This window comes from Odocoileus virginianus, chromosome 17 (genome assembly GCF_023699985.2).
Source record: "Odocoileus virginianus isolate 20LAN1187 ecotype Illinois chromosome 17, Ovbor_1.2, whole genome shotgun sequence".
NCBI lineage: Eukaryota > Metazoa > Chordata > Mammalia > Artiodactyla > Cervidae > Odocoileus > Odocoileus virginianus.
The window spans coordinates 21,166,249-21,184,538 of NC_069690.1; the positions used below are offsets into that span (position 1 = coordinate 21,166,249).

General features: G+C 49.7%; 1 protein-coding gene across 4 annotated transcripts in view; it reads left to right on the forward strand.

The window, feature by feature from the left end:
• Nucleotides 1–18,290, forward strand: part of RPH3AL (rabphilin 3A like (without C2 domains)) — a 137,716-nt gene that overhangs the window by 72,423 nt on the left and 47,003 nt on the right. For 3 of the 4 annotated variants that reach the window (XM_070478822.1, XM_070478824.1, XM_070478823.1), the window contains exon 5: nt 10,337–10,423. The exons of the other annotated variant lie outside the window; for it this stretch is intronic. In XM_070478822.1, the coding sequence (XP_070334923.1) occupies nt 10,337–10,423 (87 nt within the window). The remainder of the gene's footprint in view (nt 1–10,336; nt 10,424–18,290) is intronic. 4 annotated transcript variants of the gene reach the window in all.

The following is an 18,290-nucleotide window of genomic DNA, read 5'->3' on the forward strand; positions in this document are numbered from 1 at the left end:
CACCTCCTTAAAAGCCAATATCAGCCCCCAGATGTCTGCAGAATCTCAGTTCCCACAGCACGTGGTGCTTATCAGTCAGACCCTCCTTCCCTTCCTAGCCAGCTACAAGCCAGGTGCCTGCTAAACCTGGGGATTTAAGCATGAACAACAATGTCCTATTTCTAAAGAGGGCACAGTCACGGGAGAGACAATTTCAGTGTGATGCAGTTAACCTTCCTCTAGAAATGCCAACCCATGTTAGGCATGCACAGGAGAGAGTAACTTGTACTCCCCCTGGGGAAAAATCAAGGAAGGCATCATGGAGGAGGAGACATTTGAGTTGTTCCTGAAGGATGCATAGGAGTTCACTGGCCATGAGGCAGAGCCTGGGTGAAGGCATAGCGGCAAGGACGTGCCTAGAGTGTCAGGAACAGGCAGTGAGGCATTGGGCTTGGTGAGGCTAGAAAGTTAGGCGGGGGTCAGGGAGGAAGGCTCTCGCATATGTGTGCATCCATCCTTGTGTCTCTCTGCCTCCAGCCTGCGAGCCTCACCGTGTTCTCCACCTAGTCCAGGAGCAGGACTTTAGGGAGTATTTCCTGCATGCTCTTGACATCATTGACTCAGCCCGCAACTAGAGTGGCTGCCCACCGAATTCTAGAGGGAGGGATGGTGAAGGTTCAGTGGAGGCCCCTGCCTGCCTTCTCGTGGATATTACAAGCATTCCAAAAGCAGGGCTAAGACTTTAGTGTCTTTGGAGACCCCTCCCACTGGCTGGTCACAGGTCCTAGGGCTATGGAATTTGGGAGCTAGGATCTGCTTGGCACACCTGGCCAGGGGCTCCCTGCCTGGCCCTTCCTCCAAGGTGCATCTTTGAGGCAGCCCCAGAGGAGCCAGGCTTACCTATAGCCTTTGCTGGGGGGCTGCGAGAGGAACGGAGCATTTTTAGGACACTGGATATGAGGGCGGAAAACCAAAATGATCGGGCCTCTCCCTTGGCTGTGGCTCCCGTAACGGAGCCTGGGCCAGGTGGCTACCAGGTGGCAGGCACGCCTCTGGGTGAGGAATTGTCTGTGGGAGGCCCCAGCCCAAAGCTTCAGGAAAACAAAGGTTGGTTATGCAACCAGGGCCGGGCTGGGGGAGGCTGGAGCTGGAGGTGTCTGGGGTCTTTAATGCAATGAGTTTGTGTTCCCAGGATGGCCAGTGTCTGTCTTGGCCACGTGTCTTCAGACCACCACTGTCCATAGGAGAACTCCATCCACTTCCTCTGTCAGTGATCAGGAGTAAGATCCCAGCCCAGCCTTCTACTTACTCCGCTTGTGTGACCCCGGACAGCTTACCTGGACTGTCAGTATTGAGAGACTAGTCCATACGAAGCACTCCCACTGTGCCCAGCACACAGCCCATATTATATAAGCTCCTGCTTTTATGATTATGGGCCTGGGTCCCCATCCCAGCCCTGCCACCTCCTGGTGACATGAACTTAGCCAAGCCACCCAAAAGTTCTGGGCCTCCGATTCATCATCTAAGACATCCAGACCATAAAACCTCCCTCGCAGGGCTGTTGTGAACATAAACGAGATTAAATGTGATAATGATAATAGGTGTTGAGCACTGAGCCGGGGGCTAGGCGTGGAGTAAGTGCTCAATAAACAGCAACTATTATCATTATCATGAGCCATAACTCTAAGTAACCACCCAGTGGGGAGCAACGGGATGTGAGCCCGCTTCCTCCACCACCTGGGCCCTCCTCTGCGCTGACTCCCTCCCGGCCAGCATGGGGTCGGAGAGCTGCAGGCCGCTGGTGTGATGCAGTGGTCCTGCGGCTGAGAGGCTGGAGGATTCGATGAGCTCAGTGGGGGCCTGGGTCAGTTCCAGGAGCAAGGGGATTCTTTAGGGCTGGAAGGAGCTAACCAGGGGCCAGGAGCCTAGTCCTTGAAGGACTTGTGGGAGCCCAGTGGGGAAGAGCTGGGCTGTGTTCAGAGCTTAAGGAAAGCTCGATGCGGCTCAGGGAGCCCTCCGGGTGCAATGAGCTTCACCCATCCTAGAGCTTCCACCTTCAGCAGGTTGGCCCAGGGATGGGGCCCTGGGGTGCACACCAAGCCTAGATTTTATGAGGGTTGTGTCAGAGAACTCCTGATGGAACCATTCACTGATTCCTTTTCTGGTTTTTTTTTTTTATTGAAGTATTGTCAATTTACAATGTTTCAAGTGTACAGCAAACTAATTCAGTTATACCTGCATATATATCCTTATTCCTTTTCAGACTCTTTTCTATTACAGGTTATTATAAGATATTGAGTATAGTTCCCTGTGCTATACAGTAGGTCCTTGTTATCTATTTTTATTTTGTTTTATTTATGTATTTGGCTGTGCCAGGTCTTAGTTGCAGCATATGAGATCTTAGTTCCCTGACCACAGATTGAACCCAGGCCTGCTGCCTTTCGAGCAAGGAGTCTTAGTCACTGGACCACCAGGAAAGTCCCTATCTATTTTATATGTGGTAGCGTGTGTCTGTTAATCCCAGACTCCTAACGTATCCCTCCCCGCCCCCTTTCTCTTTGGTAACCTGAAGTTTGTTTTCTGTGTCCGACGCACAGTGATTTCCATCCTCACACACCCCTGGGGAGAGTCAGTGCTGTCATCTGTCCCCAACAAAACCCCGTGAGACCTGAGGTCCCCTTAGAGGTCAAGAGGGACAAGTGTTGAGTCCCCACCCGGCCGCCTGACCAGGGTCTTTGGAGCACCTTCGTTCAGCCTTTCAAAACCCAGGGCTCTCTTTATGTGGAAACCTTCTACCTTTTTAAATGCTGTTTGGAATTTCAAAGCATTTTATGTTTGAAAAAGTGAGCAGGACGCTCTTGGAAATATGCAGTGAGGGGTGCACTCCAGCCTGGGGGGGTCTACACTGACCCCTGCCTGGGACAGGCTGGCTCTGGGAACCACCCCTGGCCGTCCCCTCCAGCCCTTCGTCCTTTCCACATGTTGTGCGTAATTCATTTCCACTCTGTGTGCCTGCATCAGCCAGCTTCAGTCCCGGCAGGACTCAGATCTCCTCTGTCCATGCAGGCCAGCCTTTGTATGTCTCTTCCCCAGAAGGGGCTGTGTGCCCACGTGTCCTGCGAGATGCCTGCTGAAGGAAGGAATGAATTCCTTGAGACCCATGTCTCACGCGGTCTCCCTTTGATCATATGTTATTAGATCTGCTGGTTTTTAAAACCTCCCTCTCGGTTTCAGAGTGAATAACTGTCTCCACTCCTTTGCCCAAACTCTTGGTTGCAGCCGGGGCTGCCTCTGCTTGCCCTCCTGTCACCCACCCTGCATGCCTGGGGTGCATGCTGGGGCCCGCCGAAACAGCTCAAATCCTTGCTTCCCACGTTTGCCTGGAAAACAGGCAAAAATCACACATGGAGTTTCCGTTTTGAGAGGCGATGCTGAGGACAACCAGGACCAGGAAGAATTAGTGGGGGCAGGTGGGGGTGGAGAGGCAGTGGTCCTCCCATTTCCTGGCAGCTTCATCCTGCCTGAGGTACCCCAGCCCCCATCAGCCACGCAGTGGGGAACGATCTAAAAGCACATCTTAGGTGTGATTTCTTAGTCTGCGCTCATGAGTGTTCATCTCCAGCTCCTTGCATCTCCTTTTAAAACCTCCTCTCCACTCAGGATGCAGTGCTGACTGTAGCAAGTGGCAGGCAGGCGGAAGGTGGTATTTTGGAAGCAAGTCCTGAAATCTGCAGTGCTGCCTTTCAGCTGGGAGGGGTGGCTGGCGGCTGGGGGCTGCCCAGGGTTGGGGTTAGCAGGTGGTCCCCAAGGAGCATCAATGGCTCACCTGGTGGTGAGCGGGGGAGGGCCCACTCAGAGCAGGCAGCACAGAGAGGAGGCCCGGCCCTGCCGTGGGTTAGGCACCCGCCACCTGCCACCTGCAGCCAGGATACAGGACGGCTGGTTGTCCCCGGCACAGGACTGGGGTGGAAAGCACAGAGAGACTTGCCTTCCTTCTGAAACTCTTCTCTGATTGCCTCCTGGCTTCTGCCTCAGGCCAAGCAGCAGGTGGCTGGCATTCTTAAGACTGTGCATCTTAGGGCCCTGGGGACTCAGTATTTGTAGCAGTCAGGGTTTGGGTCAGCATGCCCTCTGCCCCACTGGCCCCCAGGCTCTGTCCCAGTGACCAGAGGGCGCTATGCCCTCTGCCACTTGAGGCTTGACTGAATCTGGAGTTCTGGAGGAGGGGCCAGGGCCCAGGGAACCAGCCTTGCCTGCATTTGAGCTGCCAGTGGGGAAGGAAGCCTCGGATAAGTCTTGTCTGGGCAGAGACCTGGGACTCAAACAGCATGGGGTTCACATCCCAGTTCCCTGTGGTCAAGTTACTTAGCCCCAAGCCTCAGATCCTGAGTTAATAAAACAGGGACAATGATACCCACTTTCTAGGGTAGTTGTGAAAATGAAATGAGATTCTGCATAAAACACCTACCTTGACGCTTGGTATAGCAACCAGGCTCAATAAAGTATGTAAGTATTTATAAGATGTATTGGGTTGGCCAAAAGGTTCACTCAGATTTGTCTATAACATCTTACAGAAAAACCCAAACAAACTTTTTGGCCAACCCAATACATCAGTATCTAGTTAAAGTCATTTGGCAACAGGCCCCAGGTTTCAGATACCAAGTCTCTCTGCGGCAAGGAGGTCACGTGTAGCCCCTACACTCCCGGCCCTCCAGGGCTGGTGATGTACCTCGAAGCCTGGTCAATGTCTCGGGGTTGAGCAGGGCCGAAGCTGTGATCAGAGGGGTTGCTGACCCATTGGCCCCAGCTGCAAGGTCTGGGCATTGGAGGCAGCTGTGCATGTGATTTCAGCTTCTTTAATCCATCCTGACCCACAAAAATCCATATCCGGTCAAAAATTGAAGTTGGGGCAAGTGATTTCTGAAAGCATTTTGTATAAGCTTCCTTTAAATAGGAATTCTGCTTACCCATTTAAAATAGATTTTGATGTAGCACAATTCAATGTATATTTTGGCCTATTCCTTCCAGGTATTTTTCTGTGCACGTATGGACTTCTAGACAGCTACAAACACATATATATGTATATGGTAGAGAAACACACTAGACTTTCTGTTTATAACTTGCTTTCAAAACTTCATTTATTGTGAACGTTTTTCCGTGTCAGTAAATACACGGTTCCATCATGACCATTTTCACTTCTTTCATTTATATCATCATTTTTATTCCAGAGTACCTTTCTCCAAAACACAGTCGGATTTTTCTTACTGTTGAAGATTCAAATTCTAGTGCTGGGGACACGCTGGGTGACATAAAGTACACACGTGTGGGCTGACTTCTTCGCGTTGTTCCTGCCTGTGCTTTGATGGTTGTCTGGACGTAGCCATTTCTTTCCCCTGCTTTCCTGGGGTGGGGAATGGGGGAGCGACCACTCTGGGAACATCATTGCTGCCTGGTTCCTAGAGGGAGACCGTCTCGGTGATAAACTTCAGTTGGCTGAAACTCAAGCAAGTCCTTTTCCAGGTGAATTTGGCTCATTCATTAAGTCCTCCGCTTAATGGGACCCTCAGTGGAGACAAAGGGCCATGCCTTGTTCATCCTCCTCATTCCTAGAACATTGCCTTCCATCCAGTTGTTGAGTCAATGCTTCTTGACTTGAAGCACCAAATAGTTTCAAATTAACCACCTTCATTATTAATTTCTGCACAGTGTGCGTTTTTCCAGCCTCCTTGTATGAAACATTTGAGCGCAATTTCGTCTTTCTCTGGTTGGCTGAGCGTCGGGAACACCTCTCTCTCTATGATGAATGTTGATGTCGTGGTGAAGCCTTCAGGGCCTGTCGAGAGGCTCACTGCTGGGTACCAAGTGCTCCTGGAAGGGTGCAAGCCTTTTCGTTCCCTCCTACACGCAGGCACCGTGCCCGTTCCCTTCTTTTTTTAAAAATTAATTTATTTTTACATATGTTCCCTCCCTCTTGAACCACTCTCACCCTATCCAACCCCTCTAGGTTGTCACAGAGTACTGGGCAGAGCTTGCTGTTTCTTCCCATTAGCTATATTTTATATATGGACAGAGGAGCCTGGCAGTCACAAAAGAATTGGACACAACTTAGGGACTAAACAGCAGTACAACAATATATATGTATTGATGCTACTCTTTCAATTCATCCCACCCTCTCCTTCCCCCACTGGCTCCACAAATCTGTTCTATATGTCCGCATCTCTATTCCTGCTGTGCAAAATTAAGCACCTATTCCCTTCTAGTTGGTGGCAGCTTGGGGACCCTGCCTTGGGCTTCCCTCATAGCTCAGTTGGTAAAGAATCCACCTGCAATGCAGGAGATCCCTGATTCAGTTCCTGGGTCAGAAAGATCCCCTGGAGAAGGGATAGGCTACCCACTCCAGTATTCTTGGGCTTCCCTTGTGGCTCAGCTGGTAAAGAATCTGCCTGCAATGCAGGAGACCTAGGTTCAATCCCTGGGTTGGGAAGATCCCCTGGAGAAGGGAAAGGCTACCCACCCCAGTATTCTGGCCTGGAGAGTTCCATGGACTGTATAGCCCATGGGGTCGCAAAGAGTCGGACACAACTGAATGACTTTCACATTCACTTCTCACTTGGGGACCCGCCAAGAAGAAGGGGGGCTCTGCGTAGAATGAGCCGGGGGCTCCCAGTGAGGACGTGAAGGCCGGCCTGAAAGTGAGGTGCCCGAGCTCTGTGGTCCCCCAGACCTTGTTGCACCTTTGACTCTGGCTGGCAGTGTGGGAAGGTGAGGGTGATGATGTTGGATGGAGGGCAGGGTTCCAGGGAGTCTTGGGGTAAGCAAAGTAGCCTGGATTATGACGATGCTGAGGAGGGTGCCCCACAGACCTTGGACCCAGTCTGCATTCACAGGTGGCCTGCAGGATATTCCTGGGGGAGGGGGGCAATCAGGAGTGGTCATGTGGAGGGCAGGGCACACATTCCTGCCCCCTACTCTTAGTAAAGGACCAGTGGTGTCGTTTCCTCTGTGGGCAGGTCAGCCTGGCTTCATGCTCTACACTTAGAGTGAAGCCAACGGGCAGCATCCCACACCCCCTACCCCAACACTCCACCCCGAACGAGGCTCCTCCTGGTCTGGTCTCCCATCGCCCCACCACTCAGCGTCACTCAGTATGGACCAGGCATTCCTTCCCCCCAGCTGCCAAGGGAGTATTTCCTGTCTCTGTGTGTCTCTTCCCCCAAGCTGGTCAGCACATTCCAGGAGGGACCCCGTCTTGCCTTCTGAGGTGTAATATTAAAAGTAGCTCTTCTTAGGGGACTTCCCTGGTGGTCCAGTGGCTAAGACTCCGTACTCCCTTATGCAGGAGCATGGGTTCAATTCCTAGTCAGAGAACAAAATCCCCCATGCCAAAACTAAAACCCAGCACAGCCAAATAAATGTATTCGTTAAATTTTTTTTTTAGTAGCTCTTTTTTGCTCATTCATTTATTCTACAACAATTCATGATGCCGGATACTGGAAACAGGGGGGTGAACAGAAACAGGCGTGGCCTCTGTCCTCTAGGAGCTCACAGCCAGGTAGGGGAAGTGACTGTAGTTACATAGCCACAAGGATGAGGATAAGATCTCGGTGGAGGAGAAGAGGCAAGACCCTGGTAGGGAAGCTCCAACTGGGTAAGAAGTCAGAGAAGGCTTCCTTGAAGGAGCTGTGCCTTTGCTGAGGTCTGAAGGATGCGCAGGCTGATAAGGAAAAAGTGTGACCAAGTACATCTCAGATGGAGCAAGCAGCACGTGCCACAGTCCAGGGCAGGAAAAGCAGATAGAGGACCAGGGCCTGAAGTCAGGTCAGCATGGCTGGGGCTCGAGAGTGGAGGGCCAGGCAGTGGAGCAGGGGGAGAGGGGTATGAGCTGAGGCCACAGGGAGGGAGGTGTGGATGGGGAGGGTGGTGGAAGGGAGCAGACAGTTTGAGTGAGATTTAGAGTTCTTGGAGATGGATTGTTTAGGTGGGTATGAGGGAGAGTGAGGATCAAGGATGATCCTGGGTTTTGGCCTATTTGATTGATGGGTGTGGTATCCTTTACTGAGACTGCCATGCAGGACTCTGGTTACTGCCTGGCATCTTAGCATGTACTGTGCTAGTGAGCACTTATGTGAATCAGCTCCCTTGATCCGCCCAGTGGTGGCATGCACCTGCTTGTTACCACCGTTTTCAGGACAAGGAAACAAAGCCCAGAGAAGGTTAGTGACAAGTCTAAGGGTGCCTCTACATGGCAGACTCTGCTCTCCTGCCGCAGAGCCTATATCCTGTGGCCACACCCTGAGCCACCCCCCTTTCCCTGAGCACGTTCTGGGCTGGGATGCACCTTTGCAGAAGGAACACATGGAGCGTCTGAGTTAGGCCCAGAAGCGAGACTTGGTTCGTCTAATGCTCAGCCGGGGTTTCAGGCTGCAGGAAGCATGAGACAGTCAACCCCTAGAAGCCGCACTCACTCGCAATTCCGCTCAGTGGAAGCCCACTCAGCAGGGAAGCTAGTGGCCTCCCCCAGGCCTGGCCGTCCTGGACACGACTGTGCAATGTTCCCTTTGCACTGAGTCGAAGTGGTGGCCGGCTCACACTCCCTCATCTACACAAGGTCATGGGAATGAGCAAGAAAAACAGTCAAGTGGCTTCAGCACCTCGTTCCTCTTTACCCCAGGGAGGAGGGGCCCATGTGTGTTTCCTGAGGCCCAACTTATGGGCTTATGGGGGGCCCTGTCTTCGAGGTAGAAGGGTAGAGGCGAACTTTGGGAAGGGCAACAAGAGGCGGCTCTAGGTGGGGAGGGAGATCTCCAAACCAGGTCAGGGCTGATGACTTGGAGCTCCAGGCAGACAGTCTGCGGGCCCCCAGAGAGGCCAAGCCCCAGCCTGGCACAGATCCCAGCCTAGGCCTGGCACAGGAGTGGCTGGGCCCCACAGCACCCAGGGGACCCTTCCCAGACGTACTGCACTGCCAAAACCTCAAGCCTGAGATCTTTGTGAGAGCCAAGCCCAATCAGACTGGGGTGGACTGTCCTGCCAACCCAGAGGGACCTGAGCTTGGAGCAGGTTACAATGCATTTGGAGAAATCAAAGAAAAGTGACGTCTCTTGTATCTGAGCATTGAATGGAGGCCAGTGCAGACCCCCCCTTGCTATGTATCATAGCTTCCCTCCTGCCACGAACTGGCTCCCCGCCTCCTGAGGCTCAGTATCCCCATCAGGTGGTGACAACATGCTTGGGGAAGCCAAGCTGGTGACATTTCCCTCTCGGCAGAGAGGTGTGCTCCTTGCTCAGTTGGCAGCCTGCAGAAAAGGCCAAGCCAGGGATCCAGCCTTCCCTTAGGGGGAGGGGGGAGGGAGAGGGAGAGAGTGCCCCACCCTGCAGGGACCGGGCAGCTTCCAGGCGACAGAAAGATTGATTGATTAGCTGGTGTGACTGTTCTGTAAGGAGGACACACTGTCCCCTAATCAGACTCTGCCGGGTTAGCCAGGACGAGGTCTCAGCCCCCACCAAGTCCCCCTCTGCCTCCTGGTGCGTTTCATCTGGCTTTTCCCACTGCTGCTTGTGGCTGTGCATTTGGAGGAAGCAAAATACGTATTTAGAAGTGATGAGCTTAAGCAATTCTGTAGAAGGAAAAACGCCGCAGAAACTAGGTTCTGGCTACTTATGTGTCCAGAGGCTGTTATATAACAGCTCAAGAGGCAGACCTGAGTCTGTTACTTGCTGTGTGAACGTGAGGACTTTCTCAAACTACTGCTTGCAAGATGGGCCCAATTCTTATGTATACTGGGGTGGCTGGGATGGTTAAATGAAGGGCCTTGGCATCCAGGAAGTGCCTAAGCGGGCACTAGTATTTCTCACTACATCATCGCTTCACCTTGTCAGGCACACAAGTGCCTGCATGGTTATATCCATGTGTATGTTTTCTTTGTTGAATAACGTCATTCCTGCCCGCATTCCCAGGGGGCCGACACAGTCTGCTGTGTGAAGGCCGTATCCCACTGGTTGTGTTTGCTCCACCTCTGGTACTGGCCGTTTGGGTTATTTCCAGTTCCTTGCTGTTGAACGTGATGCAGCTGTGACTCTCAGCAAGCTTATTTCTTTGATGTGATCCCAACAAGATGTACTTGTTGGGGGTGGATTTCTATCGCGGCCATCCAAGGATGGGTATACATACTTCGTGCCCCACAGCCAGCTGCTGGTTTCAGATGACCTGTGTCCTTCGGGTCATCTCCCCTTGGGGCCTGAAGCAAAAACCATCCCCTCAGAAGATGACAAGGGCTCCTGAGTTATATTATTCCCAGCCCCTGAGTTGGGCAGGAAGGGACTGAGTATTTACATTCCTGTGTCCTCTCTCTTGTAGAAAGTCTGCACCAAATGTGGGATTGAGGCCTCTCCCGGCCAGAAGCGGCCCCTGTGGCTGTGTAAGATCTGCAGTGAGCAGAGAGAGGTAGGGTGCCTGGGCCGTGGGGAGCGGGGAGGGACCGGCCAGGTCGGGGCGGGGCACACTGGCATTGGGGGAAGTTCACGGCTGGTTGCTTAGAGGGGCTTCGCAGGAGGTCAAGGAGGGCAGCCTACCCAGGGCAGCCAGGGGCGAGGGTGGGGAGGGGCAGTCTGCTGGCTTGGCGTTCCCCAGCGTAGAGCGGCAGTGGGCCCGAGTTCTGCTCTGCCTGGGGTCCTCGGTTTCCTCAGGGAGCCCCCACACTGAGTGTAGGTGCAGGTGGCATTTTGTGGGGGACTGTGTTTATCGTAACAGAAACGGCTGCTCCGGGCTGAAGTTTACTTTGGGCCTGGCACCACGCGCAGTTCTTTACATGTCGGAATTCATTTCATCCCTGGACTGCCCCATGTGTGTGCTGAGTCGCTTGTCATATCTGAGTCTTTGTGATACTATGGGCTGTGGCCTGCCAGGATCCTTGTCCATGGGATTCTCCAGGCAAGAGTACTGGAGTGGGTTGCCACGCCCTCCTCCAAGGGATCTTCCCAACCCAGGGATCGAACCCAAGTCTCTTGCATTTGCAGGGAGGTTCCCAGCGCCATCTGGAAAACCCCCATACAACCCCATAGACGAGCGCTATTATCATCCCCTTTTATTGATAGGGAAATGCGGATGCAGGAGGTTAAGCATCTTATGGTCACCGAGATAGATAGCAGGTCTAACACCATAGTCTTGAGATGACGCTGTCCCCAGAGTCCCTTCTGGTTCTGTTTCCATCATTCTAGTTCTGGTCCCATTTTAAGGGAAGAAATCAAGGCTCAGTGAGGACTCTGAGGTGAAAACAGATGGGGAGGCTCGAACCTACGTCTCCTAACCCCCACACCCAGGACTTTCCTCTCGGTACCAGGATGGGAAGCGGGGCCAGAACAGTGAAGGACATTGTTGGGCTGCTCCTGGGGAAGGTCACCGGTCGGAAATTTCAGGAACAGGAGGAGTCAGGTGGAGGGAGGATCCTCCAGGCTATCCAAATGTGGATTTACTTTTTTACTTATCTGCTCGGTGATTAATATGCGCCTTTCATCCAAGATCCGTAAAATGTCTTTAGTTACAGAAAGTCCTCAGCCATGACATCCTTGAATCTTGCTGCCCTGCCATCTGAGTCTCCTGGAAACCCTGCAAGATACTTTTCTGAGCCCCTTCGTGCATCCTCCATAGCTCCCAACTGTGCTTTCTCATTTATTTCTTTATCTTTCTGTTTTTAATTTCTGGTCACACCTTGCAACATGCTGGATCTTAGTTCCCTGACCAGGGATTGAACTCATGCCCCCTGAAGTGGAAGCACAGACTCTTAACCACTGAACCTAGGGACGTCCTCTCTTTATCTTTTCTGAGATACTTGCTGGCAAATTCTTCAGAACTGCCTTCCAGCTCACTAAATCTTTGCTGGCTGTCTCTCTCACGATAGAGTGTTTTAGAATTGAGGTTTGTCCACTCATCTTGAGTGGGAGTCAGTTTCTCTGTCTCTCTGCCCCTGTGCATCACCTCCACCCAGCTCTCCTTGCCGAGTGATTTCGAGTTGCCTCCACCTAGGTCCTAGGTCCCTAGTGCAGGGCCAGCTCTCTTGGGTTAGTGATGAGCTGTGTATCCGCAGTAATAATGGGATTATCCCTGAAGTCCAACATCAAAGCCATAAGCAGTCTGGCCAGGTCCTGGCTATGTGTGTACTTCTTCCAGCCTACATCAGTGTTCACATCCGTAGATCAGCTTTACTCTCAGGAGAGGGGTGGAGTGGTACCTCTGCTTCTTTCAGCCTCCTTTCCCAAGTGGAGAATGACCAGCCTCCATTCTCAGGAACTCTGGCTCTGGTCCCCCACCTTCCACGGGACACTTTCAGTCCCCATACCCTTGAAAGACCAGTCTTCCAGCTGCTTCCACCTGCCTCCGGACTCTGAGCCCAGCAGGCTGTGCCTTTAGCCCCTCAAAATTGTAAATATTGGGAGTTTCTAATCCATCAAGATGTAAATCTTGTGTTTGAGCCCAGTTGAGCTTCTTTGTTGGAATCTTCATATATCACTGGTTGCATCTTTGAAACAGGGAAGATAGCAGGCAGGACCCCTAGGTGTGAACTAACATTCTATACTCTATTGCCCAGAAGTCCTTGATTTCTCCTGTTGAAATGGAGACGATAATACCTATTTCATTGGAGATACTGTGAGAATTTAGGAACATCATTAACAGTACACCAAGTATCCAGAATGTCCAGCCTGGAATAGGTACTCTATCAATATTAGAGGCCCTCCTCTCTCACCCAGCTGGAAAACCCCCCTTTGAATTTGAGGTCTTTCTGGTCTTCAAGGGGTCCCTTCTATGATGCAGGCATCCCCCCTAAAGAGGGGATACATGTGTGTATATATATGTAGCTGATTCATTTTGCTATACGTTAGAAACCAGCACAACATTGTAAAGTAACTATACTCCAATAAAAAATGTTTTAAAAAGACGCAGGCATTCACAAGATAGGAAAATTTCCTAAAACAGTATCTTGTGGGAGATACCTGAGCAGGATGAAAAGACACGACTGAGGTGTGGGAGGACAGAGATGAAAGAATTGTCAAGGAAAGGGAGGAGGAATGAAAGAAAAGATGAATTCAGCAAGTGTAATAATTTCGTGGAGGGCTTAGTGGGGGAGCAGCTGCCCCCGTCCAGCCCCATCACAAGTACCCCTCAACTCATTAACAGTCCTGAGCTCCCAGAGACAGCGTCCACCACCAGCCCGTCCTAATCTCCAGAGCGCTCCAACACCCACAAAAGTCCAAAATAGCTTAGGATGAATTTTCTTATCTTTCCTACGGCAGAGAATATGAGGCTATGCACTATGCTATCAGTTTGCCCTTGAATTTCTAGAGGCCGATAAAATGGAGCAAGATCAAGGATGCTGTATTCCCCCTCCACGGGACCAGGCAGACTAGATGTTTAGGAGGTGTGGGTGGGCCCTGAAAGTCCGTGTGTCTGAGTCTGGGTGCCTGTGAGTACCATACCCAGATGCTGCATTTTCCTGCCTCCTTTTGGGGTGGGAGAGTGACAGAGTAATTGGTTTCCTAATGCTTTTTTTCCACAGAAAACTATCTAATCACAACAAAGAGATAGCTAAATAGAGCATTTGAAATGTCATTTTCAGTGCCACATAGAACTGGTTCTGAATCTGTGATAAAAATGTGGAGTTCTGTCCTACAGAAAAAGACAAACAAAAACACAAACACATCCTAGTGGAAGAACTTGCATTTTTTGCTGGAAGCTCTCTTACCGCTCAGCCCCAACACTCTTATCTTCTGTTCCATTTGACTCTCCCTTCTGTCATCTTGGTCTGCAATTGCAAGTGATTTTCCTGGAGTGAGCTGAATGCTGGTTACACGTCCCTGGGGCCGTCCAGTGGGCGCCGCTGCCCGTTGTGTGCACCTCAGCGATGCGGCGGTGTCAGCTTCGGCCCCTCTGCTCCAGAGGAGTTTACAATCTCATTTATTCCTTTGGGTACTCAATGCATATTTACTGAGCATCTTCTATGTGCCAGGCAAAGAGCTCTTCTCATGGGAGATGGAAACCACACGCGCAATACAGTAAATTCTGCCATGTCACAGATGATGAAAGTGTACTCAGGGGAAGGGGCGACGGGGGTCGCTGCTGTTAAATGCAGGAGTTGAGGAAGGGCTTACTGATAAAATGGATTTTTGAGCTGAGGTCTGAAACGCACTATGTGGCTGTGTGGACAGAAAGCATTCCAAGTAGAGAGGACTGCAAGCGCAAAGGCCCTGAGGCAGGTGTGTCCTTGGTAGGTTTGAAGAGCAGCTAGGAGAACAGTGTGACTGGCGCAGAGTCAGAGTCGGGAAAGGAGGTCAGAGATGTGGCCGGGGGGCCCAGATCATTTTGGTCCTTGGAGACCCTTGGAAAGACTTTGGCTTTTATTCTGAGTGAAATGGGGAGCCCTTGGAGGTTTGGAGTAAAGGAAAGGCATGACCTGAGTACTCCCCCAAGTTTTAAAGGGTACTCTGGCTGCTGTGTTGAGAATAAACTATAGACTGTAATGTCAGAGTTAGTATCATGATATTTCATCTTTCTTATTTAACATTACCCCAGATATTTCAGTTCTTGACTTGTGACCCTTAGAAGTTTTCACTTTAAAAAATATATACATTTTACTCTTTTCTGATTTTAAGATTAATATGGATCATTGACACTCACAATGTGTAGAAAGCATAAAGAAATACACGCACCCCCAAAATTCATAATCTTACCATCCAGAGGCAATAACTGTTAATGTTTGGGCGTAATTGCTTTCTTTTTTCTGTGTCTTTTTTTCTTTGTATTGTTGAACCTCTGTTTTAAAATTAACACTTTAACGTAAGCACTTCTCAGTGTAATCAATAATTCTTTGTAAACATTCTGTCATATGGATATTCTGCTAATTTAGGTCACCTGAGTTATTTCCTTTTTTCCTTCTCATTGCTAATTGCTTTATATATCTGTGTACTTAGCTCTTTGCCTACATTTGAGATTCTGTCCTCAGAATGGATACTTAGAAGGGAAAAATAAACATCAGTACGTATAGTCCCTCTTTTAAATCTTATTTATTTATTTTGGGCTGTGCTGGGTCTTTGTCGCTGTGCATGGGCTTTCTCTAGCTGGGACGAGCGGGGACTGCTCTCTGTTGCGCCATGCGGACTTCTCGTTGCAGTGGTGTCTCCTGTCGTGGGGCACAGGCTCTAGGCTCATGGGCTTCAGGAGTTGCAGCACCCGGGCTCAGGAGTTGTGGTGCATGGCCTTAGTTGCTCCAAGGCATGTGGGATCTTCCCAGACCAGGGATCAAACTCACGTCCCCTGCCTTGGCAGGCAGATTCTTAACCACTGGACCATGCAGGAAGTCCTCACTCTTTTCTTATAGACCCTTGAGATATTCCTGTTGATTTATAGTTTGCTGGTACATGCAAAAGTAATGACATATGGACAGTGTATTTTCTGAGTCTTTTGCTAGTCTGATGATAGCTGTTGCTTTTATACGAAAAAAGACAATGACTTGACTGATAATGTAATTAATGGTCATCTTTCCCACTCAAAATTCTGTGAGTTTGCTGTCTGTTGTCTAACCGATCACACAAGCAAAGAGCCACCAGGAGGGAGAGGAGGCAAATGTAACAACTAGGAGAACTGGTACTCAAGGAACTTGAAATAATAGTGAGACTGTGAAAGAAATGTTTGAACTTTTAATTTACTTTTCATTTTTTTGACTGCCCCATGCAGTTTATGGAATCTTAGTCCCCTGATCAGGGATTGAACCTATGCCCCCTGCAGTTGAAATGCAGAGTCCTAACCACTGGACCACCAGGGAAGTCCAAATAAGTTTTTAAGTTGAGTAAAGAGATAAGAGAAGCAATAGAAATCAAATTGAACCAATAGGACATTTGAAAAATGAGTGAGCAAATTTGGAAAAAAAATAATAACCAAATGAACCATTTTCATTTCTAAAAATGAAAAATGTTATTAATGAACTTGAAAACTCAATCAAATGATACTTTGGTAATTTTTTAGACCAGTAAACCTTGTTATTCCCATTAACAGCCACAGATGTTTCCTTATCATTTGCTTCTTATTAATTGTTTTTTTTTTTACTTTTGATCCCTGGTTGGCACTCCCAACAGCTAGGAGTCCCTGACCCCTGATTTCCACTCTACTAACTGCCATGAAGATGATGTTTTTGTGACCACATGAAACTACAGTCCTTATCTAATTAAATCAGCCGCTTATATAAGCATTCAACCTGGCAGCTGCCTGTCCCACCTCATTTCCATTCCCTCTGTGAATCAGGCATGTTCCTTGGTCACTTTCCTGGTCTCCTTGTTGGTAAATGAATAAACTCTGATATATGTTCAAGATTTAAAGACACAGAAAAGGGATTGAGACAGCCCTAAATAGACTGTTTTGTTTGTTTTCATATTTGGCCATACTAGGTCTTGGTTGCGGCACTTGGAGTCTTCACTGTAGCATTAGGGATCTTTAGTTGCGAAATGTGGGGTTTAGTTCCTTGTGAGTGCCAGTGTTAGTCACAGTCGTGTCCGACCCTTCGCAACCCCATGGACTGCAGCCCACTAGGCTCCTCTGTCCTTGGAATTCTCCAAGCAAAAATCCTAAAGTGGGTAGCCTTTCCCTTCTCCAGGGGATCTTCCCCACCCAGGGATCGAACCCAGGTCTCCTGCATTGCAGGCAGATTCTTTACTGTCTGAGCCCCAGGGAAGTTCCCTGACCAGGGACCAAACCCAGGCTTCTGTATTGGGAGCAGTCCAGTCTTAGCCACTGGACCACCAGGGACGTCCCCAGTAGACCGGTTAACTAGCACATCAGGCACCCCTGAGGAGCCCCAAGAGGGACCTTGTGACCCAGAAGACAGTTTCCAGGATGCAGTACGTGACAGGATGCAGGGAAGACAGTTTCCAGGCGCAGGCAGACACATGCCCTGAAGTCAAAGCTAGAACAGGAGAAGGCAGGCAGACAAGATCTGATGCTCAGCATAAAGTAGTTTTAAAGTCAAGAACGGAGACATGAGGGAGAAGTCTGAAGCCAGGCTTATGCTTTTATTCCCTTTTTAATAACCTGGTATATTATTTATGTCTATATTTGGAAATTAATAATTTTATCTGACTAGGCCTAGGTCATTTTCATTGATTTTTGTCTAGGACAAATGTATTTGGGTCTTCGATTCAGGAAAGCTTTTCAATTATGTTTTTGCTTACTGCTTTGTTCCGAAACTCTTCTGCGTTCTTTTGGGGAGCAAATTTTTTAAAAATTTATTATTTTTACTTATTTGGCCCTGCTGGATGTTCATTGCTGTGTGCAGGGTCTTTAGTTGCAGCATGTGGGATCTCAGAAGGTCCCCCTGGGAGCACTTTTAATTTGAAGAGTACATTTCCATTCTCTGTCTTCTGTATTCATCATTTCCAAGTTCTTTTTATTCTTCTCTTCATTATGGAAAACCATAAAGCTTTTCATGTCCTTGATTCTTTGTTTTTGGCCTGAGTTTGATGGTTTCCTGTGTTTGGTCTTGGTGGTTGCACCTGTGCCTTCACCCCTTCTGATGCTGTGAGCTCTGCAGGCCCAAGGTTTACCTGAGGCAGCGCAAGGGCCGCCCACAGCCCCTCTCCTTTGTCTGGAATTCTGCTCCTCCTCTGAGGCACTTTGACTCTCTGGGACCTGGTCCTCTGGCCCTCAGAACTAGGGAGGACTTGGAAAACTTCAGCCAGTTGGTTTGGTCCTCCCCACCCTCCCACAATTGAGCTTTACTTGGAGAAAATATACCTTCCCAGATGCAACTCACCATTGCCAGCTCCTTCCCACTCCCACCTAGTTATTTTCTGGGAATCTGTGTCCCATCCATAAAGACAGAGTTGAAGGAGAGAGGGCACCAGAAACTCGTAGACATGCTACACCAGGAAGGCCACCTAGGGGCAGCCCTGATTCTGCACCCTGCCCCCCTGCCAAGCAGACAGGTGGGTGGACTGGTGACACCCGTTTCATCCATCCCACTTGCCTGTCTTCAGAGGGGAGCCTGACTGTAGGTTGAGTGTCAGATCGCTTCTGTGCTGGTGTTGGCATACCCTTGATTCACTTACCTTTCCTGGGTGTGTTAGTGCAAGCTGGAGAAGGACTGCCTGGGAGCTTCTAACATGATGTTGCAAGCCAGAAATTTATGTCATTGATTGTTTAGCCTCTAATCCGATTCATTTAAAAAAAGTGACTCACTGAAAATGGTACTGTAATCAGGGGGAAAGTTAATTGGAATCCAGACTCCCCAGGAATCTAGAAACCATTCCTCTAGCCTCTAAAATGTCTACCT